At 39.5% G+C, this 24,611-nt stretch overlaps 1 protein-coding gene across 5 annotated transcripts in view; it reads left to right on the top strand.

Moving 5' to 3' along the window:
- The window catches only part of LOC117301422 (fasciclin-2-like), a 35,757-nt gene extending 12,169 nt beyond the window's left edge, over nt 1-23,588 (top strand). Inside the window, exons 10-20 of one of the 5 annotated variants that reach the window (XM_033785398.1) lie at nt 569-751; nt 3,603-3,707; nt 4,740-4,898; nt 6,061-6,183; nt 7,338-7,465; nt 8,308-8,539; nt 9,695-9,893; nt 11,506-11,598; nt 14,354-14,455; nt 18,444-18,656; nt 23,162-23,248. In XM_033785398.1, the coding sequence (XP_033641289.1) occupies nt 569-751; nt 3,603-3,707; nt 4,740-4,898; nt 6,061-6,183; nt 7,338-7,465; nt 8,308-8,539; nt 9,695-9,893; nt 11,506-11,598; nt 14,354-14,455; nt 18,444-18,651 (1,532 nt within the window). In that variant the 3' untranslated portion in view covers nt 18,652-18,656; nt 23,162-23,248. Of the gene's footprint in view, nt 1-568; nt 752-3,602; nt 3,708-4,739; nt 4,899-6,060; nt 6,184-7,337; nt 7,466-8,307; nt 8,540-9,694; nt 9,894-11,505; nt 11,599-14,353; nt 14,456-18,443; nt 18,657-23,161 lie in introns of all 5 variants that reach the window. The other 4 variants (XM_033785399.1, XM_033785400.1, XM_033785401.1 and 1 more) reach the window with 4 other exon arrangements.
- Nucleotides 23,589-24,611: the final 1,023 nt, after the last annotated feature.

The raw sequence follows: 24,611 nt of genomic DNA, 5'->3' as shown, positions 1-24,611 counted from the left end.
GATTTTCTTTTAAAACAGTAAATTAAGAGACATACTTGGCAGCGCAAATAATCATAGCTTTGGTGGAACAGGATTGATTTTGCAAAGAGCTAAGATTAATTTTAAAGTGAAAATCAATATTTAATAGTTGCTCACCAAAGTGTGGTGTCACAAATCAGGGCCCATTTTCATAGAGCTGCTAAGCAGACAAATTTGCTTAGCATGAAATTTCTTCTTTGATAATACGTGATTACCAACCAAATTTCAATTTGTTGCATACTGCTTGTTACTGGTATTCAGCTGTTGTTTGCTTATCCTGAATATCACATGGAAATTCTGTTGGTAATCCTGTTTTTATCAAGGAAGAAATTTCATGCTAAGCAAATTGTTGTGCTTAGCAGTGCTATGAAATTGATCCCTGATCACTATAACTTGACCCCTTACATGATGGCTTCATTGCTAAGGTCAAACAATGGATATGGAGAAATGTATGCATTCCTGCACTCTTTCTTTAACCACAAGCGAGGGCGCTATTAGACCTTTAGACATCAAAGGCTAGGGGTCTGATTTGTTTCTATATCCGGTCCAGATACAATGAAGAAGCCCACGAATATTCAGGCGCTGGAGACGACCTCAACCACCATAAAGGTCACCTTCGATGACCCCGTCGAGGTCGGCGCAGATTACCCAGAATATCTAAGGATCTTGGGTTACGTTGTTGCGTACGGAGTTTTCGGTCAACCGAACCAGCAGTACCAAGAGTTTCAAGACCGTGAGTAATAATCATCAAGTTGCACCGCTGTCGTCGATTCCACCAAACTCTTCCTAACTTAGGATTAAACGAACACGTTGCCGCGGATCGGACGAGTTGGTCTATTAAAAGCGTTTGAAACCGTTTGTTATGAAATGCATTGGTTAGAAAGATGTTTTAAAAGTAGAATATAATGATCCACACAAGTATCACTCGAAATTGCATGGTTTTCCTTTTACGACGCGAACTATCACGGTCGGCCATTTGTGGGAGTCAACATTTTGACTCCCATAAATGGTCGGCCATTAATGGGAGTCAACATTTTTACTCCCATAAATGTGACCCGCTCTAACGAAATGAGGATTGTCTAGTGAATTTCACATTTGCATATTTCATAATATTCCAAACAAGCAAATCTTAATATTTTAAATGAAATAAAAATCAAGATCATACGACCTTCCTGTCTGAACCAATGTGGAATTTTCGACGCCCTTGACCCTTAATTTTACGACCCGTTTTGGAAAACACAAACTCCATAAAAATTAATTTGAAAAAACGCGACGTCTCACACACTCATTAAAATAATATTAATATTTTTGTTTACGATAATGAAAACATCAATTTTTAACCCCCCGTAGTCAGGCAAACAAAATTACCAAAATGAACAAACAACTCAACGAGAAGTTAGATTATAATGTGTAGACAATTTCACCAATAAGTTTGACAATGTTTACCTGAAATTTTAGAGCAATTTGCGTTGATATTTCCAACTTGAAATGCGAGTTTTGTTCCGTCAAGTCAAAACATTGTAAAGACAGCTGTCACTCAGCGCATAGCATCAACCCCCACGGGTATACTCGGCTTGAAGACCCGGGAACATTCGCAATTTCCCCGTGCATGTTTCTCATGATTTTAGCGAAATTTCTTACCCAGCATGAAGTTTAACTGAAAGATTATTCCTTTAACATTCAGAATTATTTTGGTTTGGAACAATTCAACCTTGAAAAACCACAAAACAATGATGGAAATTAGACACTGTTTTCCCAACGTTCGATAAACATTCCACTGTTCCATACGTCGTACGTGTAGCAAAGTTTGTGCATGGTACCCGCGCAGTGTTCGTGTGTACATTGTCGTATTACCAGCGCTGCAACTAGCTATGGCAACAAGACCGGGTCGGGTGATCGGACTCTCACGCTGCATGGATAAACAACGCCTCGGTCTGTGAGCCATACTAAATCTCGCGACGCGGATTTATGAATGAGAGATGTCGTCGCTGATAAAACAGGGTTTGCCTTTGGTGACCTTTGAACCCCTTTCAGTGTTGACACATGTTTTTGGTGGCTATATTTAGACACCTCTAATCTTTGGCTTTCCAATGGTACTCTTGGTGGCGCTATGCAAGTTGTGTGAAAAGTTTTGCGACACTCGCCAAATTTGGTGTTTTCAATGAATGTTCGCTGTCTGTCCCGTGGGATTTGGAACATTTTTGGATAATTACGTCAAGAACATGGCTCAGAAATCGTCTGTTTTTACATCTTTAGTAATCTTTTGACGAAAAGGTAAGACCATAGTAAGTTTAATCAAGATTTAGGCAACCTAAAAGTGTAGTAATAAAAAAATTAAAAAATTCAATATTTTTCATTAATTGTTTGTTATGATTATGTTCGGTGTCAAATTACACGAAATGAAACTTTACTAGACATTCCTCATTCCGTCAGAGCGGGTCACAAATGGCCGACCGTGTTAGTCGACAGGGTAAAAAGAAAACCACGCAATTTCGAGGCATATTTGTGTAGATCATTGTATTCTACTTTTACAATATCTTTCTAACCATATACATTTTACAACAAACGGTTACAGAACGCTTTTCAAAGACCAACTCGACCGATCCAAGGCAATGTGTTCCTTTAATCTTAAAAATTATGACGAGTCCCAGGCTTGCACTGTAACATGAAAAACTTAAGATTAATCCTAAGTTAGGACTACTTACTCGTCCTAACTCGAGATAAGGATTAATCCTAGCGTTTCGTGAAATCGGCTGCAGGTTTATCTTCATGTAGAAGAAGTTTTTTTAAATTACGAATGCATGCTGTCCAATTTTATTATGATAAATAACTAAAATTTTGATAGTTTAAATATTTTGCTTCAAATTTTTTTAGCCTAACTTCATTCTCTTTTTTTTTTTTTTTTTTAAATCAAATTTGATGAATTTCAACAAGCGAATAGTTTACCTTGTTAAGAATTTGGTTCTGGAGAAACCATGGGAGAAGTTCACTGTGCTTGGGGTAACATTTGTTCACAAACCACAGAGAATTAGTTTGTTATCTAATGTACAGTACTTGAAAACAATCTATACTTAAAATTGATACTTCCTCACTAAAGGGCACCTCTATAAGGGGCTAATCTAAAGGTCTACTGGAATATTTCAAGGGGCACCAGGGCAATGAACAAGGAGCATTGAGGCAATTGCCTCCATGACGTACAGTATCAGCCCCCCCCCCTGACTTTCTCTTTCGTGCTTTTCCAAACTCAAGCTCTGATGCTTCTGTTCAGCAGAGTGTGGGTTCGAATCCCGGTCGTGACACTTGTGTCCCTGAGCAAGACACTTTACTATAATTGCTTCTCTCCACCCAGGGGTAAATGGGTACCTGTGAGGGCAGAGATGGTTCTTGTGATTGGTTTAGCCGAGTAGCGCATATATTGCGCACAGGCTGTATACTCCCCGGGGAGCTGAGATGGTCGAAGGAATGATTTAAGGCCCAGTGACTAGGGGTAGTAATGTCGAAAGCGCTTTGAGACACCCTCAGGCGTGAAAAGCGCTGTATAGAAATTGTCTATTATTATTATTATTATTATTTTTGTTTCACAGTTTGTCAGCCGACAGAGTTCCAGTGTGGTAGACTGTGCGTGGAGAAGGAGCGTAGATGTGATGGGCTGATGGACTGCCTGGATAACAGTGATGAAATTAACTGCAGTAAGTCTGCAATATCCTAACCTCCTTACCAGGGGTGATCACTCTCTGCTCGCCCTTAACCCCTGGTATTGATAAATTCAAAACGGCAGTGTAAATGGCTATCATTATTCAAAAACTTCAAAAACCGGTCGTCTGGAAATAAATAATGATTTAAGGGCTTTGAGACGCCCGAAGATAAAGCACCATCGTATAACTTTAATCATTGTTATTATGAGATTGAGGCCTGAGCCCATTTTTAAAGAGATGCGTAAATGATTGTCTGCTTTGCAGAAATGAGCTGGACACCTGTCACAGATTGAACATGTGGAATAGTGTTTTAGTTGGTAGCCTTATTCTGTTACGCTTAGTCACTTTTGTTTTGCTTAGTCACTTTATTTTGCTTTAAAGCCATTGGGCCCTTTCGGTAAACAATGTTGCCCAAGGCCCACACTTTGTGTACCACAACTTATATATCAATTAACAAACCTGTGAAAATTTAGGCTCAATCGGTCATCGGAGTCGAGAGAAAACAATGGAAAAACCAACCCTTGTTTCCGCGCGTTTCGCCGTGTCATGACATGTGTTTAAAATAAATCCGTAATTCTCGTTAACGAGAATTTATATTGTTTTGCTGTTTTCTCAAAAAGTAAAGCATTTCATGGAATAATATTTCAAGAGAAGTCTTTCACCATTGCCTTCTGTAAACCCTGTAAGTTATTTGTAAATCTGTGAACTTTATTTTTTTTTTCTGAACCGAAAGGGTCCAATGGCTTTAAAGGGAAGATGTACGCTTCGTAATCACTCTTAAAATTATTGGCAATAAAAACTTGGTTCGAAACCAACAACAGCCTTCGATAGTACATGTATAAAGCATTTTACGAAAACATTTCATCTTGAAGTAATGTGGTTACGTACAAATCTTTCAGTTTTTATCCCGCGTTTCTGTCCGTAGCGTTTTGGTGGTAATCTTAATCTGGTAGGCATACTTTTGTTGTGCTTAGCCACTTTTTTTCGCCTACTGTATCCCCTGATCGATTGATGGTTTGCCCACAGATCCTGACGATGATTGCCCAGGAGGCTTTAAATGTCCTGTGAGGGATGGCGGAGTCAATCCCTGTATCCCTCTAGCCTATGTCTGTGATAAATTCAGCGACTGCGTCGATGGCGCTGACGAATCGGAAGAGTCCTGCAACTCCTTCTATAGACCTATGAGTAAGTTACATATACCTCCCACCCTCGCATGGTTCCGTGTTTAAGTAATAATGATAATAGTTCAAAGCATTATTTCAGAAAAGGGTACCCGACTATTGTTTCCATCTAACCCATAGTGTTGTATATAAGAACTACGTACAGGGCGCACTGGCCTATATACGCGACTCGGCATGCGCGCAGGCGGCCATTTTCTAAGTTGACAAAACAGGCATCGTACAGCGCATACAGAATGGCGCGCGCGTGTCTCCTTGCGGTCCCGTCGCGTTTGTGCAAGCAGCATCACCAGTGCGCCCCTCTAGTTCGTATATATAACTCTATGATCTAGCCTCACTGTTTCTTCAAAAAAAAAAACATCACAAAATTCAAAATTATAAAATGTTTTGTTATTTGTGCTGGAAGGAGATAATGTGACAGGCTCTACAAAAATTAGTCACTTGTCGCACAACCCGCTTTCCAGTGAAGGGCTGTTCAGTGATGGGAGGGTGAATTTTTGTGTATCTCTTTTTATGTGGGTTTATGCTTCTTTAGGGTTTATATTTTTACATTTTCTGAAAAAAAAACCTTGTTTTTGATTGATACAGGCGAATAAAACATGTACTTTTTGTTCATCCCCTAGACATCAATAGTTGATGTTTCTATTAAACGGGCTGTTTCCCCATAGTATGGGTTTTTTTCAGATTGTGGCATACATTATTCTATTTTTCAAAAGGTCATAACTTTTGAACCAAACATCATACAAGTGTGTAAGATGTCAAAATGAAGCTTGTTGTTTGCTCTTTTTAGCTGATGAATTTGGCAAGCACATAAAATATTGTACAACAGTTTTTAGTTTGATACGACCCTTAAGACCCTTATGGCCTATTTGAGTTAATTGTTCAGTGACGGCGCACAGACCTGCTATGCGCCAGATGATGATCTGGACCAGCATGGTATTTTATTTCCTTCTTATGAATTTCGATTTTCAGTTTACTTTTTTTTAACATTGACTGTTATGAATGGTCCTTTGGGTCTCATTCATGTACTTCTAAGCTCCACAATACCGTAAGTGAAAATACTGTACGTTAAAGTTCCTTGAGTGAGGAATATGCACGCTTTACAAGAAGCCACTATCATTATTTAATATAATATTATTGTTTTATGTTAATTTATTTTCTTTGTGTAGTTGCCGATGTTATAGTGACTGGGCTACGTCCAGATCGTATCTATCAGTTCCGCGTCGCTGTCATCAATCAAGTCGGCTGGGGTGAATGGTCAGTCAACCAAACGGAACGAACCCTCGGTTATGGTAAATATTGTTTAGTTGTTTGTTTGTGTGTTTAGATGATCTTCCCATCATGGGAACTCGGCAAACTCACAAAAGGGGATACAAGCTGTCAACGGGCAATCTCATTATGTCATAAAAACATTGGTTTACGGTCTTTGATTATGAGTTGCACGCATCAAGAAAGTGTGCTTCAGTAACTCAACATGCTAGACTTATTCTAGTCATTGTGAAAGCAGCTGTTAGGTTGGTAGGAATTGTACCTGCAACCTGGTGGTTGCAAGCCCTGTAGTCCAATCACTGGACCACAGTAATTGTTGAATCATCTAAACTGCTTTCTCAAACTTATTTATTTTTTACCATACTTCATACTTTCTAATTTGGGTTTAAAGGGTCTATGTACTTTTTGTAGTAGGACAAAAAACACAATGTCCACAGATTTACATTAAACTTACACAGTTTGAAAATGATGATAGTAGAAAGCTTCCCTGAAAGCTGTAGGTTTTGAAAAATAAGTCAAACAATGTCATGGAAGAAAATTTTGTTAGCATGTAAAAACGTATTTTCATGACATTGTTTTACTCATTTCTCAAAAACTACAGCACCTCAGCAACTAATATTTTAAGGTACGCTTCAAACAGTGTAAGTTTAATGTAAATCTGTGGACATTATGTTTTGTGTGAAAAAAAGTACCCAAATCCTTTAAATTTGTTTCAAGGGTTGGTTGAAGCTTTGCATGGTGTGGAATTTAAGATATTATTATTGTGTTTTGTGTCTTACCTAAACCCTTTAAAGGCAGTGGACACTATTGGTAATTACTCAAAATAATTATCATCATAAAACCTTTCTTGATTACCAGTAATGGGGAGAGGTTGGTAGTCTAAAACATTGTGAGAAACAGCTCCCTCTGAAGTGATGTAGTTTTTAAGAAAGAAGTAATTTTCCACAAATTTGATTTCGAGACCTCAAGTTTAGAATTTGAGGTCTCGAAATCAAGCATCAGAAAGCACACAACTTCGTATAAGGGTGAGCTCAAATTTTCACAGGTTTGTTATTTTATGCATATGTTGAGATACACCAACTGTGAAGACTAGTCTTTGACAATTACCAATGTTGTCCACTGTCTTTAATGTTGTCATTTTTACTAGTCATTTACTTTGTCTTTTCTCTGTACCCAGGTCCACCGGGCGAATCACAGATATTTGAGAGGGAGCCGGATAGGGATACGATGTATGAGATAGTCTGGATTGAGCCATACGATGACGGAGGCTCTCCTATAAATGCTTATGAGATCGTCTACTCACAGGTAAGCAGCTATTAATAATAATAATAATAATAATAAGACTTGTAATCCGCAGGTTTCCACCCTGCTCGGTGTTCAAAGCGCAGAAAGGGTCGGGTCCTGTAAGATTTTTCCATTTACAGTGTTGTAGATGATAAGCTTTGGTGACTAGTGTCAAAGTTGCGACTGTTGATTTCTTAATCGAGTCACGACTACCGTTATTCAACTACTACATAAAAAGCTGCAACTTCCAATTTGATTTTTGGGGTTGAACAAAGAATTGACTAGAGTGGGACTCGAACCAACGACCTCTGGAATAACGTGCCGGCGCTCTACCAACTGAGCTATCTAGCCCTATATTTGCTATTGTGTCAACCCAGTCGCATCACCTTAAAGGTGATCCCCTGGCTGCCGCTTCCCTGGTTGTATCATAATTTGGGTGTGATCCCTGGCTACACGGCAGTTAACGGTTGTATGGCTTCTGACTGGCACCCCCGAACAAAGATATTGACAAAATAGGGACACTGCCAATATAGGGCTAGATAGCTCAGTTGGTAGAGCGCCGGCACGTTACTCCCGAGGTCGTTGGTTCAAATCCCACTCTAGTCAATTCTTTGTTCAACCCCAAAAATCATTTCAAAATTTACCCAGTCAGTTTCCCTTGTGGTTTATATTGACTTCCAACTTGGTTAACCAATTGTGTCGCTCATGACTGTCCACGACTACATACCTTACGTACAAAACACAATCAGACATCAGTGACACAATCCTTCAATCTTTTCCAGCACAAATTTTTATTCGATTTTTGATTTGTTTCTTTACAGAACCTATGAATATTAAATCAGTAACTTCCTTTTAATTTGCAGGTTTCGGGTCCGGATGTGAATGAAATTGGTCTGGACCCAGTAAAGATCCCGGCGGACAAAGACAGTGACACGGCGCCAATCCATCGTTACCTCCTCACTAACCTGAAACCAGGGACCTACTACTACCTGGAGTTATATGCTGAGAGCACCTGGGGGAAGAGTGCACCTACTACTCTTAGGTTCAGAATGAAGGGTGGAGCTCCGATTCAACCAGTAACGGACACGCCAATAGGTAAAGTGTGTGTTAATGTAAACCTGTGTTTAGGCCTGATGCTTAAAGACATTGGACACTATTGGTAATTGTCAAAGATCAGTCTTCTCACTTGGTGTATCTCAACATATTATGCATAAAATAACAAACCTGTGAAAATTTGAGCTCAATCGGTCGTCGAAGTTGCGAGATAATAGTGAAAGAAAACACCCTTGTCACACAAAGTTGTGTGCTTTTAGATGGTTGATTTCGAGACCTCAAATTCTAAATCTGAGGTCTCGAAATCAAATTCGTGGAAAATTACTTCTTTCTCAAAAACTACATCACTTCAGAGGGAGCTGTTTCTCACAATGTTTTATACTATCAACCTCTCCCCATTACTCGTCACCAAGTAAGGTTTTATGCTAATAATTATTTTGAGTAATTACCAATAGTGTCCACTGCCTTTAAACCTTTTCAGGGGATCAGGTTGGCTCAGTGATTTGTTTCCCTGTCTCTCACCTCAGTGGACCAAGGTTCAAATCCCACTACACTTCAAGAATTTCAAAGGGCATCAAGGCAATTGTAAAAAGTAGTCAAGGGCACGAGGGCAATGTGAAAACAAAAATACTACTCCGAGTTGCCTGTAAAAAATAGTTCTTCCAATATGTTCATTTCAATCGATTGCTTCATAGGCCTAAATACCCAATGATCATGTTGCTGGTTGGCGTAATTTTACTAAAAGTAAATGTCAATGTGTCTTGTATTTTTTTGTTGCACGCAAAGGACAACGATTAGCGGGCCTAAAAACTGCTGTTGTGCATTACGTGCGTGAAATTGGGTTCTTTTTCTTTGGGTGAAATTTACACAGACATCAGGACTCTTTGGCTTATTTTCGAACTTGGACATTGTTGAACATAAAAAAAAAACATTGGGAGGAAGGGCATGGTGGCAATGAAATATTTGGTTTTTGAAGGGCATTGCGGCAATCAGTAGGGGCAACGATGGCAATTGCTGTCGTGAAGTATCGGGGCTGATTGTGGATTGGGTTTTCAGTCCCTACTTGAGTGTGAGTTTTCCTCCCACATCGAAAACTGAATTCCTCCTTCCTAATTATCCCAGTATGGTTATTGGCGCTGAATTTGCTGTTCTGTCAAAATAAAATAATGATTTTTTGTTCTTTTTCTGGGGTAACAGGACCCGGTCTTCGTATTGGAGAGCTACCCATCTCGGCCTTCATTGGAATCTTAGTAGGAGGTTTCTTCATCCTTCTACTCTTCATCGATTGCTTATGCTACTGCACCAATAGATGCGGACTCACCATGTGCATCTGTGTGCACATGTGCGGCAAAGAGTCCCCTGAGGAAGAAGAGATGCAGCAGGCTGTGGAGTATGGGTATGTCCTCCATTGTTTGTTTGTTTTGGAAAATACCACAAGAATTTGATGAAAATGAGAGCAACTTATAAACAGGATGGGAAATGATTAGTTCAATTGTGATGCGATCAAGCAAAATTAGCCGTTTATCGGCCTAGGTAATTTGAAAAGAGCATAATATATGCGTTAATACTGTTAAAACCCCATGTTGATTTCCACCTTTGGGACAAAAGTTTTTAAAGTAGAGTGTCGCGACTGAGTGGTTCAGAGCATCGAATTCAAGTTCTGGTGCTAAGTCACCGGAGTGTGACTAATGCAAAGCACATTGATACGATTTATTCTGAAATGCGACATAAGAATTGTTATTATTATTATACAATTACTTTTACCAAGACTTCCCAAGACTTACCAAGACTTACCAAGACTTACCAAGACTTACCAAGACTTACCAAGACTTACCAAGACTTACCAAGACTTACCAAGACTTACCAAGACTTACCAAGACTTACCAAGACTTACCAAGACTTACCAAGACTTACCAAGACTTACCAAGACTTACCAAGACTTACCAAGACTTACCAAGACTTACCAAGAAATGCAAGAGAGTGACACTGAGAAAAAAGGGTTTAAAGTAGAGTTGTGAAATAATGTATATATTGCCATTTAAATTTGCAGAACAGTTTTGTTTTGAAAATTTCAACCTTTCAGGCCTGTTTTGGCTTGTTTCTCGGTAATAATATTTTCGACAAACGACTCATTTAGCTTGATCACATAAAAAACATTCCAGATAGAGTCCTCATGAGAATGTGGAAAAATTACCTTCCCTTAACTCAGTAAATTGCCATTATATTTGATACCCTTCCAGTTTATAATTTTTCATATTCGATAACATTATTCCACAAACTATTAGTCTACACATGTACAATGTAGTCCTCACCATGAAGTGGCCGTCCAGTCTGTGATGTCAGGCGATACCTCTTTTAAAAACATGAGATGAGGAAAGAAAAGATAGAAGAAAATATTCAGTTGGATTAGAGCAAAAAGGAGTTACAATGTATAACACCAACACGCATGAGGGGTGTAGGTCGTTTCTGCTCTGAGCTGAGATGGTCGATCTAGGCCGAGCATAGAGTTATATATAAGAACTAGAGTGCGCACTGGTGATGCTTCTTGCACAAACGCAACGGGACCTCAAGGAGACACGTGCGCGCCATTCTGTACGCGCGTTGAATATGAAACACCTGTTGGAGTTTTTGTTTATTGAACGCTACGCGATAGTGTTTGTCAACTTACAAAATGGCTGCACAAACACACTGTGCAATGCCTGTTTTGTCAACTGGCCGCCTGCGCACATGCGGGGTCGCGTATATAGGCCAGTGCGCCCTCTAGTTCTTATATATAACTCTATGAGGCCGAGTAAAAAAAACTTTAAAAAATCAAGATGGCCGCCATAAGTCCTTTCTGCTCTTAGCCAACGACATGTATCTTTTCAAAGAACTTTTCTCCACAGCTGACGCTTCCATGGGTTTTACCACCCCAGTGATGTTTTCTCTCTCTAATTTTTGAGTTCTGTGTAGTGATATAAATTTTGATTGTTTACTAACTTCCTTCACTCCGACCATCGTCTTTATAGAAGGACAGCGTCGTCCATCGGTGAGAGGATGAAAATGGAACGTCTTGCTGAGGTGGAGACTGAGATCAATTACCTGGAGTATCCTCGTGATGGGTGTGTTGTAATGATCAGATCTTAAGAAGAAGAATAATAATAACTAAATATAAAGAGGCCAGAATAACACATCCTTTTCCTCTAGCAACTCACACCTGTTATCTCCATGTATCCTCGTGATGGGTGTGTTGTAATGATCAGATCTTAAGAAGAAGAAGAATAATAACTGGTTAAATACATGTAGTACTTTTATCTACGCGCAGCTCCATTAAGGGAAAGCTCCATTAAAGAAAATGGCCTGAATAATACATCCTTTTCCTCAGGCAACTCACACCTGTTATCTCCATTATGGAAAAGCCCCATTAAAGAAAGAGGCCAGAATAATACATCCTTTTCCCCTAGCAACTCTCACCTGTTATCTAACTCCATGCAATGAAATACTTGTTACAAGACAAAACATATCATTTGTTTCTAGCTGGTGAACTTTTAAAGAGAGTTTCCAAAGTCAAATTGAGTTGAGTCCTTATGAACAAGAAACTAAACATTCAGAGCGAAATTTAAAACAAGACATTGTTTATCAACACCAAACTGGGTCTGTACATTCGAAACAGGAATTTATCGGATACAAATCAAAATGATGTTTTTTTTTTTGAGGAAACACGATTTTGAATGTTTAAATGTTAATCTTACCCCACCCATCTTTAAGGACGTGGTAGGGGTAGAGGATATTTGGCTTTCTATAATGCATGGTGCATCATCACTTAGAGGAACGTTACAGAATTGGTAAGAAACAGAAATCATGAAGATGACAGATTTACATAAAACTTACACGGTCTAAAGAGGATGAGAGTAGAAAACATCCCTTGAAATATTTCTGTCTGAAATTTGATGAGAAATAAATAATCTAATTTCTAGCTTTGAGTTTATCGTTCAGTGAGCGTTTTATTCTTTTTTGTTTTGGCATCGATGCAATGCAAACTTTGTAATCGGTTTTTTTCACTATTCTCTCGTGACCAAGATGGCCGATCGATCTCTAACTTCTATGGGTTTGTCACTTTATGTACGTATATTGTGGATTACATAGAGTGCTTACACTGCCAGCAACTTATTTGCTAGCAAAACCAATTCCGTAATGTTCCTTTAATCATTACTTCAACACTAACCTCATGCCTTCCCAAACTAACTTCAAACCATCCTTTGGACAAAATTAATTGTAAAACCTGCAGTATGGTTTTACTTATTGTAACCCGCAGAAATACACTGACGAGGTCCTACATGTATCGTGTACCAGGCCACTGCATTTGCATGCTCATTTCAGCCATTTCACATTACTAACCCTCTTACTCTGTAACCATCTAAAAGCATCCACAGCGGTTTTGAATGATTATGCCAGCCTGCATTTATACTGTGTGTGTAATGCAGGTACACAGTAGATAGTCAACCCTCCTACTGTCTGACCGATTTTGGGCGGTCGGGTTGGCGTAACGGTATGTCTCCCTGCCTTCCGCCACTGGGACAATAGAATACAAAGTTTTATTTTTCCTGGGAAAGTGTGAAACAAATTCATGGTTGGGGTGAGGTTTCTTCAGTGGGAGTTTCCTGTTAAATTTTCTCCGTAGTGTATAAATGGCTGTACATTCTAGATGCGGGCCAATTTTGAGACAATGCCTTACATCCATAGTCAATCCCTCATTACACACCCTAAACTCATAAACATATAGCCATCCAGGGCCCAATTTCATAGAGCTGCAAAGCACACAAATTTGCTTAGCATGAAGTGTTGTCCTTGAAAAAAAAACAGGATTACCAACCAAATTTCCTTTTGTTGCATCATTCTTGTTGCTGGTATTCAGCTGTAGTTTGCTTATACCGAAAATCACGTGGAAATTTGGTTGGTAATCCTGTTTTTATCAAGTAAAAAATATTCATGCTAAGCAAATTGGTGTGCTTAGCAGCTCTATGAAATTGGGCCCTGGAATGACAAACATTGTTGACTATGCATCCCTGTGGAGACATCTTTTGTTCTTCCCATTGTCCCCGTACTTCAGATTTTCCCTCGGACTTTGTATGCCAAAATTCCTCATGGAGCACCCTGGTCATTAGAATTTCCCATGACGGAGTCCTTTTACATGTAAATGTATTTACCCTTCTTATTGTTTTGTTCATGGTCTCGAAAAGGTACCGAATACAGGCCTGATACTTCACGGAGGCAGTGGAGGCAATCGCCTCCGTTGCCCCTTGCCATTGCCTTGGTGCCCTTGAAATGCTCCAGTAGAAATTTACAATTTCCTCATAGGGTGCCCTTTGCCAAAGAGAAAATGCCTTGGTGCCCGTGCCCTTTCAAAAACGAAGCATACAGCCCTGCGAATATGAGCACACTGAGGTCATGGTCTTTCTTGCCCTAGTCCCAATTGGGGCTTAAAAAGTGATCTTTTTACATTAGAACCCTAGTACATGCATACATAACTATATTACTTAGAAAAATACTCTTTACTATGAAAAGTTACAATAAGTTTTTTACCAACAACTTGGATTGCCTTAAAGTTTAAGAGTGATTACCCAACATTAACACATTCCCTTGCACATGTTGAAAGGAAACCTAAACCGGATGCCAGTTTCAATTCTTCTCGCAGGGGAAGTTTCTTTTATTATGTAGATTATTAGTCAGCTAACATGCATGTTAAGTCAAATTTAAGTAGCAGTAGCCCTCCGCACGAGGAAAGGAAACTAGAGCGAAAAATTGCATGAAGAAATAACACTTGGAACTAAAATCCAAAGAAATTGACTGAACCCCTTTTCTGGTCCCCTTTCACAGAGCCAGCAGTCAGTACCAGAGTTTACCTGCTAGTCAGTTCGCTGATGATCGCTGGAAAATGCCTACCCATGCCACATACGAAGCCGACAGATTAATGCAGGGGTTGGTAGTATTGACAATTCATAATCCAGGTTGATAGTTATCTGCTGCAACCCAGGTTGATAGTTAGCTTGGATTAGTGCAGGTTGATCCATATTATAAGCGGTAATTCAGGTTGATAGTTAAAGTCAGCGTGGATGTTAGTCCAGCTTGATTAGTGTTATTGTTACATGTATTAACCGTTAACCCAATTGATGATTAGCCACTCTGGTTGATAGTTAGCTGCAATCCAAGTTGATGGTTACTGTACATGTAGCTTGGATATTAATCCAGGTTGATGATGTACATAGATAATACATGTATGTAGGTTGATAGTTAGATATATAGCTATATAGGTTGATAGTTAGTTGCAGTCCACGTTGATGGCTAGTTTTGATATTAATCCAGGTTGATTTATGTTTTTGCAGTAATCCAGATTGATAGTTAGTGTAGATCTCAGTTAATGTTTGAATAATTTTCCACACGTCAGGTTGATAGTTAGCTTTTATCTCAAACTAGCTTAAAGGAACACGTTGCCTTGGATCGGTCGAGTTGGTCTTTGAAGAGCGTTCTGTAACCGTTTGTTATTAAATCGGTATGGTTAGAAAGATGCTGTAAAAGTAGAATACAATGATCTACACAAAAATGCCTCGAAATTGCGTGGTTTTCGTTTTACCTCGTTGACAAACACGGTCGGCCATTTATGGGAGTCAAAAATTTGACTCCCATAAATGGCCGACCGTGTTAGTTCGCGACGTAAAAATGAAAACCGTGCAATTTTGAGTGATATTTGTGTGGATCATTATATTCTACTTTTAAAACATCTTTCTACCCATATGCATTTCATAACAAACAGTTACAAACGCTTTTCAAAGACCAACTCGTCCGATCCAAGGCAACGTGTTCCTTTAACTACTTCATGTGGTTGGATTCTCCGTTACATTAGTGAGTGTGGATCTAAGTTGATAAATTCTTGGGAGGTATTATCTAAGTTGATGAGTTACTTACTTGGTTTACTTGAATTAAGGCTTGTGATTAGCAGCGATCGCGTTGATGATGTCATAACCCAAGTTGGTGGTTAGCTGTAACCAGGTTGATTACCGTAGCTGGATCATCCAGATTGATAGTTAGCCGGGGTTGTGGTCTAGATTGTTATCTAGTTTAAAATCCTAGCCCCAGTGTACATGTATTTGGATAAAGACCCTCCCGATACTCCAAAACCATCCATTATAACAGTAACTTAATGTTTGGACTCTCTTACAGGAACCGGACACTATTGGTAATTGTCAAAGACCGATGTATCTCCACATATGCGTAAAATAACCAGCCTGTGAAATTGTCAGCTCAATGGGTCGTTGAAGTTGCGAGATAACTATGAAAGAAAAAAACACCCTTGTCACACAAAGTTGTGTGCTTTCAGATGCTTGATTTCGAGACCTCAAGCTCTAAATCTGAGGTCTCGAAATCAAATTCGTGGAAAATAACTTCTTTCTCGAAAACTACGTCTCTTCAGAGGGAGCCGTTTCTCACAATGTTTTATACTATCATTCTCTCCCTATTACTCGTTACCAAGTAAAGTTTTATGCTAATAATTATTTTGAGTAATTACCAATAGTGTTCACTGCCTTTAAGATTGGATTTATCCAAATTAAGATCAGTAAAGATTCAGCCGAAGATAATTTTGTCTAAATTTATATATATTCATGTACTTGAACCTGTGTAGAATATATTGAGACGATGAAAAAATAGTTATACAATGCTGGCCTCGAATTAACCCAGCATTTGCTGCCGTGCCTTGAAATAACCCATGGTATCAACAATTGCCGTGGTGCCCTGTGCTTTTCCTGTGGTGCCCTTTGCAAAGTTCTGATTCAAATTTACATTTCCCTCATGGAGGTTCACATAGACTGTGCCCCTTCAAAAGTTCTTGAAAATGCCATGAAAGAGTTTTTTGTTTAAAGGCACTGGATACTCATTGGTTGCTCAAAATAATGGTTAGCATAAAAACTTATTTGTTAACCATCAATTGAGAGATGTTGATAGTATAAAACATTGTGAGAAACGGCTCCCTCTGAAGTGATGTAGTTTTCGAGAAAGAAGTAATTTCTTATTAGAATATTTGAATTTGATTTTGAGACCTCAGAATGAGATTTTGAGGTCTTGAATTTAAGCATCTGAAAGCACACAACTTTGTGTGACAAGGGTGTTTTTTCTTCCATTATTATCTTGCAACTTCGACAACCAATTGGGTTAAAATTTTCACAGATTTGTTATTTTGTGCATATGTTGAGATACAGCAAGTGAGAACACTGGTCTTTGACAAGTACTGGAGGTGTCCGGTGTATTTAACAATAAACATACCAGTTAAAGACATTTCATACACACCAATCACAAAATCATAATGCGCATCCATCACAACATATATGATTAGTCTCATACTCAAGTCTGATATCATGCATGTCTAATCACTAGTCTCCTCTCCTGCCTTCGATATTGATCTTGAGCCATGTATTTTCTTATGGGCACTGCAGCTTCATTGCATTGCACTATTGCTTTTTGCCAATACGTAGTTTCTGTTACTGCTTCTTGCTACTTAAAGAAACGCTGTACAAAATGTAGATAATTCTGAGTTTTGAAATTCTACCATGTTGACATATCATGTTATGTGGTTCAATAATAATATATCAGGGTTCACGTTGGCTGAGTGGTTTCTTTCCTTGCCTTTCACCTCTGTGGACCCTAGTTCGAATCCCACCTCAGACCAAGTCTTTCATGTATTTGGATTTCAGTCCCCTCGAACCCACACTCTGCTGATCAAAAATACCAGAGCTTGAGTCTGATGCTCTCGGTCACGACACGTCATCTTTCCAACACACGTTTTCACTTTTGTTGATAATACAATTCCCAAACCTTAGCTGGACTGTCTCCTAACAATCTACTATGACGATGACTAGAGCAAGCTTGTCGAAATGTTGAGACCAATTCAAGAACTGACTCCGAGGTAGTGCAGTTAATTATGATCCTAGTAGAATAAAGAAAGACAGTTCTCAAAGAAAAACTCTACCTGGCAAGTAGATGGTGAATCCTATAAAAAATCTGCTTACTATCTCATCTACTAACTTTTGGTAAAACAGAAATCAATATAACTTCATTGGTTAATAAATCTGCTGTTAATCCATAGGACAAACGATGCATGAATTTAAACAACGCACCAATCATGCAATAAATTTTGCTTTCGTATAATTTTTTTCAAACTCCGTGGTATAGAGTCATACTGTATACTAACTAAATCAGAGGTGTTTGTGTTTCAGAAAATCTGGCTGATCGCAAGAACATTTGGTTTGCTTTATTAACACAAATTATTTCCCCCTTTTTTTTTTGCAGAATGGAGCATGGTTTTTAACAAACAGCCAAATGCATTATGCATTATTTATTTTAAATGGCACAGCTAACGTCTCTAAATTTTATTTTAAAGCTGAGGTCGTAACCCATGTGACGGCTACATGTACTTTAAGGGAAAGCTCCATAAAAGAAAGAAGCTTAAATAATACATCCCTTTCATCTAACAACTAACATATGTTATGTCCATGTAATTCATTGTATTACTTAATAGGATCATGCATAAACCAGTAGGGCTGCTGGCTGCCCCAGGAAAAATAACTGCTTATCCATCAAGTTTAATGACCTTATTCAATGTAAGCACACACCACTGGTGAAAAGGATACAAATGTTGCTTTTATGAAAGTTATGAAATTTGGCTGAAGAGTCAAACCCCACAAAATGGCGCCACAAAGATCTTTATCATGGTGCGGCCATCTTGATTTTATCCCATTCAACTCAATGTAACCAAACCGAGGCTAAAAGGAAAAATAGTCTGGTTCCTTTTTGTACGACGGATATTAGCATTCATTACTGTTACTGGATACAGGGAGCTTGACCAAGATGGTGGCAGTATGATAATGGTTTATTTCTAGCGGAGTCACCATCAAGATTCTCTCTTTTGCTTCCATAGCAATGATTTGGCCTTAGCGGATCTCCCCACAGTCCATCCCATATACGGTGACATCGCCAGTCCGTCCGCGATCGCGCCATCGATCGTATCGTCGTACAGGAGTTACCCGACCTACGCTAACACCGAGGGCCTGTACGGAGAACCGAATCGTAGTTACAGGAACGAGAAAGCGGAACTCGAACGAGATCTTAACGCGATATTTTCATAACCTAGGTTTGTGGAGACCATAGGTTTAAAACTAGTGCACGTACATGTACAAACCTAGTGTTCTAATTGCGCCCTCTAGTGCCTTGGCAGTGATTATGTGGATGTTGTGTCAGTGTGTGGAGCTCTTAACACAGGTGCTGCATTCTTTTAAGGCTTGGTTCCAAGGCATTTCTATGTTACTAGTTGTGATCCATGACTATGAGTTTGAGTATCACCAACAGAGGGCGCTACCCTCCTTAACCATTACCACCCACAAACCACTGCATAGTGATAGCATCTTCTGTTATAGGTTTTTGGGGTCTCCCCTGAAATTTAACGAGAGAAGCAACTTGGAACCAAGACGCCATTCTTCTTTTTCTTTTTGCGGTCTTCTAAACTTTCGTTCTCTGATTTAATTTTGTTCTCTCTGCTCTTTCGTTCTTTCTGTTCTTTGGTTCTTCCGATCTTTGGTTCTCTCAGTTCTGTCGTTCTTTCTGTTCTGTAGAGTTAGTACTTGCGTTGCCATGTAATAACCGCCCTTTCTCCCTCAGCTTTTCTCCAGCCTTGTGCAATGTAGCTCTTTAAAGGCAGTGGACACTATTGGTAATTACTCAAAATAATTATTAGCATTAAACCTTACTTGGTAACAAGTAATGAGAGCTGTTGATAGTATAAAACATTGTGTGTAACGGCTCCCTCTGAAGTGACATAGTTTTTGAGAGAGAAGTAATTTTCCATGAAATTGATTTCGAGACCTCAGATTTAGATTTTGAGGTCTCGAAATCAAGCCTCTGAAAGCACACAACTTTGTGTGACAAGGGTGTTTTTCTTTCATTATTATCTCGCCACTTCGACGACCAATTGAGCTCAAATTTTCACAGGTTTGTTATTTTATGCATATGTTGAGATACACCCAGTGAGAAGACTGGTCGTTGACAATTACCAATAGTGTCCAGTGTATTTAATGCGTCTTCACAGTTTGCTGATCTTGTTATTGTATGGAGTGGAGTAGTTGTTAGTCATCCTTGCATGCTAACTGTTCGGACTAGAGGTTTCTTTTAGCACCTGCACCGTCTTGGCACTCTACTCAACTTACGTTGTTGCTAACCCAAGTATACTGTAGGGAGATTTTGTTTTGGACGACGGATGGTTCTGCCATGGTAATGATGACATTTGGCATCATCTGCACATGTGCATCCACTTTTAGGACGGTCGTCCCTCAATGTCTACGACAGTACTTGGAATGAATCTGCGTTGTGCTGAAACTGACAGCGTTTGGCTGAAAACTACGAAACGTTGCAGAACCATCTGTCGTCAAAAACAAAAACTCTCTTTTGATCAACTATAACAGGCCTTGCCTTTCTTTAACCTTTGTGTTGTCTCTTGGTATTTTCCTTTACCTTTTCCTAGCGATGAAGACATTGGTTATGAGTGGTTCACAAAATCTCGACCTCCTGTTGCACTGTACGTTCAGTTCTCCTTTTACTTTTTTGAAAAAGTATCACACCATTGTTTACTGATATTTCATTCCAAAGCTTCACTCAGTCAACACATTTTTTTCCATCACATTATTAAACATTCATCAAACAAAATCGTGGAAAAATTCATTTGTTTCATAGGGACAACCGTGATATTCATTTTGGGCTCTCAGCATGCTCAGTAAAGATGGCAAAATTTCTAATAAACAGACAGAAAGTCTATTAAAGTCTACACTACATGTAGGTCAATCAAATTGTCTTCCTTTTTTTCTAAGGGACAAATATAATGCTTAATAGGGTTAACAGATTAAAAAATCGCGCCCATGTACCAATGTTTAAATATGCACAACAGTCTATGAGCAAGTTCGAGTGGGCACATTGTTTGACCCGTGGTTGACTACTGACCAGCAACGTACATGCGCAGTGACGCACTCACTTGAACGACTCATTTGGAAGTCTAGTCTTGCCTTTTTCGCTATAGTGTCACTGGTTCCCCTCTGCGCTTTACACATATGTTAAAATGGAACATGCTGTTGGGACCAGTGAAGAAACCATGGGCTTGAGGCTGGTTCCAAATGGTCGACTGCAGTAGTCGACCAATGGTCGACCAGCCTGTGTTCGAGTGCAAATGGTCAACCTTTAGTTAACCATGGTGCACACTCGAACCTGCTCATGGTCGACCACAGTAGTCGACCAATGGTCGACCAGCCTGGGTTCGAGTGCAAATGGTCAACTATTAGTTAACCATTGTGCACACTCAAACTTGCTCATGGTCAACCACAGTAGTCAACCAATGGTCGACCAGCCTGGGTTCGAGTGCAAATGGTCAACCTTTAGTTAACCATTGTGCACACTTGAACGTGTTCTTTGTTGTCCTTCCACTGCTCTGTAATCTGGTAATGTCTAGTCTTCACTTTGCTCATAAAATCCACATGATCCCAATCCACATCTGTGCATGCATCATAAACCCATACACTTCCCTTCTCCCTTCACTCACTATTTCTACATGTACTGTATGTTGCTCGGTTTTCCTAACTTCGCTATCACAAAACCCACTACCACATTGTTATTAAAGCCCATGTCATAGTGGGTGCGTTCGATTAGCTTACCTGTGTCAACCCGATCTGCCCGCGGTATGTTCGAATAGCTTTGACTTCATTCCAGGGGCTCACCCGGGTCAGCATCAAGTGCCCTGCTTGTGAAACGGGTCACTGGGGGCTGGCCCGAAGTGCATGAGGTCACCATGAGAGGGCGAGTGTGATCGTTCGATTAGCTCTTGTCAGGGGCTCACCTGAGTGAGCACTGCGGGGTCAACCCAGGGAAGCTAATCAAACGCACCCTATAGTTAAACTTATGTGTAGGCCAACTCTAACCTTGAATTACCTGGCTTACATTTCTTACTTAGGCATATTACTTATTGTATCTTAGAGGATTCAACCTATAGTATAGGCAGGAGTATTTAAGGATAGGAAAGAAGTTGTAATGTATAGACAGGTTTTTCCTCATTTCAGGATTTTCTCGAATTCTCCTTGAGCTTTCAAGTTTTCTTGGTAAAAGTAAGGCTGTCAACGAAGGGAGAAAGACATTTGTAGTCCACTTTGCCAAGGTCGTTGGTTTGAATCCCACCCAAGTAATATGACTGTGACTTTTTCACAGATGACTCGGGAAAGTACTGAGAATACAGTGCTATTAGACAGTGCAATCTCCATAAAATATAAGATTTTATGTTTTCTTCCATTGAGCTGTGTAAAGAATCGTGCCTGCAGGAAGTCCAGGCTCTGTGGCTGTTTTGTAAACGTCGTCTATACTCCCATCCCTTCGCATTCGTTCTCACTATGTTCTAAATTGTTACAAGGTGATAGTAATGTGTGCCGCGAGGAGGGAGCGAGCGGGGATGGCAATTGAGTGATAGTGTCAATAACAACGTCTTGCTCCAAGACTATATTTTCACTATAAAATCAGAACGAGTTCGGTGTGGTGGGGGGGGGGGGGTCTTACTAACAAATGGTTACCTGGCTTACAATGTCATGATACAATGTATGTTCATTGGTTTACGGATAACTGCTGCTTAGCAGATTTGGTTCCTTAGCATTAAGGTCTACTCAGATTCATGCTACATGTATTAGTCAGTTAGTGAATAATTTATAAGGATTACAGCTACGATGTATATTTGGTTTTGCGGTAACACCATGTGTGTATCTACTTGCCAGGTAGAGTTGTTCTTAGGGAACTGTCTTGCTATATTCTACTGCCGCGGAGTAGATAATCGGAGGTTACAGCTACCATAAGGCTACAGTCAAAATAAAGTACATGTAGGTTCATTAGGTTTCTGATAGACTTGTATAAAGTCTAGCCTGTTCTGTCCTGATTACTTTGTATTAGCTTCTGTAGGCCTACGGCTTGCCACATACAGCTAGCGGTGCATAAAAACTGCTACAATAGACTAGCCTAAGATTTGGTTGTTTGTAGACTTGTATCACGTCTAATCGTGTGCTCAGTTCAACCAAAAGAACTAGCTTTAGTAAGGGAGGCCACAGTATGCATGTTAACTGCTGTGATAGTTTAGGCTAATAGTGTGATTGCTTTAGATGAATAGGAAGGCAGACTTGAGTTGAGGCTAATGCAGGTTTGGTATAGTTAGGTCGAGTTTGTATTAAAGGATTTTGTCTTACGTAAAGTTGGTCTTTGAAAAGCATTTGTTATGAAATGCACAATGGTTATTAGAAAAGCGTTTTAAGAGTAGATAATAATGATCCACACATGCCTTGAATTTGCACGGTTTTCCTTCTACTTTGCAAACTACATGTATAAGAACAGTCGGCAATTTGTGTTAGTTCACACCGTAAAAGGTAAACCATGCAATTTCAAAGCATGTTTGTGTGGATCATGTACATTCTACAAATAAAGAAATATTTCTAACCACATGCATTTTGTCACAAATGGTGTCTAACTCTTTTCATAGACCAACTCGCCCGATCCAAGGTAACGTGTCCCTTTAACTTCCTAACCATTTCATGTTTTGACTTATTCCTCATCTGCTTTTTCCCTTTTCAGTCAACTTCAGGAGTCCGACTCTAGGACACCCTCTGAGATCCATCTTCAAGAACTTCAGATGCGTAAGTTGGGCCACTACGATTACGAAGGTAGCCATTACGGGGGTAGTCATTACAGTGGTAGCCAATACGACGGGAGTCGTTGCTGAAACCCCGGTTCTCCGTTCTTGCTGTGTGAAACTCACATGTACCAAAGTTAGTTTTTTAAGAAAGTGACTCTAGTTTTTACAAATTTTTTGTAACGGGTGTTCTGAAAGTAACACTGCACTGCTAAAAATGGTATTCTTGAAATAAGAAAAACATCTTATTTTGAGAAAATTTGTCTTGTGTCACTCCCAACAAAAAGTTTCTAGGGAGTGACACAAGAAATATGTTCTCAAAATAAGATGTTTTTCTTGTTTCAAGAATACCATTTTTAGCAGTGTGGTTTATAGATGTACATGTAGGCACAGGCCTATATCATGTATATGCTTTGTTTTTTAAAGGGCAAGGGCATCAGGGCATTTTCTCCTTGGTAAAGGCCACCCTACACGTATAAGGAAATTATAAACTTCTACATATACTAGAGCATTTCAAGGGCACCAAGGCAATGACCAGGGGGCATGGAGGCAATCATCTTCGTTGCCTCCATGAAGTAACAGGCCTGTAGGCATGCAACATAGCCTATCAGTTGATATCCATTTTTGTCCCTAATGACAGACGATGCACATAACGCACTTGAGTAGGGCGCCCTCTGCTAGGTTAAAAGAAGGTTGCTGATTGGCTCATCCTGTGTGCCTAATGCACATATAGAGCAATTTCAAGTGTACACCATGGTTAACTAATGGTTGACTATTTTGGCTCGACCCCAGGATGGTTGACCATTGGTTGACTACTTTGGTCGACCGTTTGGAACCAGCCTCATGACCATGTTTTTTTTTCGTGGTCACGATAGCCTTTTCCATGCTAACACGCATCAATGGAGAGAGTGTGTCACTGTGCATGTTTGCTGCTGGTCAGTAGTCGACTTGCTGGTCAGTAGTCGACTTGCTGGTCAGTAGTCGACTTGCTGGTCAGTAGTCGACTAAATGTGCGCACTCGGTCTTGCTCTTAGCTGTGTGGTTCCATTTTTTCATCACCGTTTGCCTCTAAGATGGCGGTAGGCCTATAATAATGTCATTACGTAAACTCCAGAGGTCGTTTCTAAAAGTGGTGACTAGACTTTTATTTGCGTTTGAGATGAAATTCATTAAGATTTCTTCAATGGGTTTATCACACACTTTAATGCTTCCATTAAAACTAACTGGTGGTGCCGAGTAGATGTTAAACTTGCTGCTGAAAGATGCTTTTTTAATGTATATATTATTGAACTATTGGTGTCCAATTATGAACAAATTTGGGATTTTAATATTAAGAAAAAACATGGAATTGTACCCGGTTACATTTTGCTGTATTCGGTATACTTGTCAATG

The sequence above is a fragment of the Asterias rubens genome, chromosome 17 (assembly GCF_902459465.1).
Source record: "Asterias rubens chromosome 17, eAstRub1.3, whole genome shotgun sequence".
NCBI lineage: Eukaryota > Metazoa > Echinodermata > Asteroidea > Forcipulatida > Asteriidae > Asterias > Asterias rubens.
Note: the sequence above shows the minus strand (reverse complement) of the source record. Positions and strands in the feature narration are given on the sequence as shown.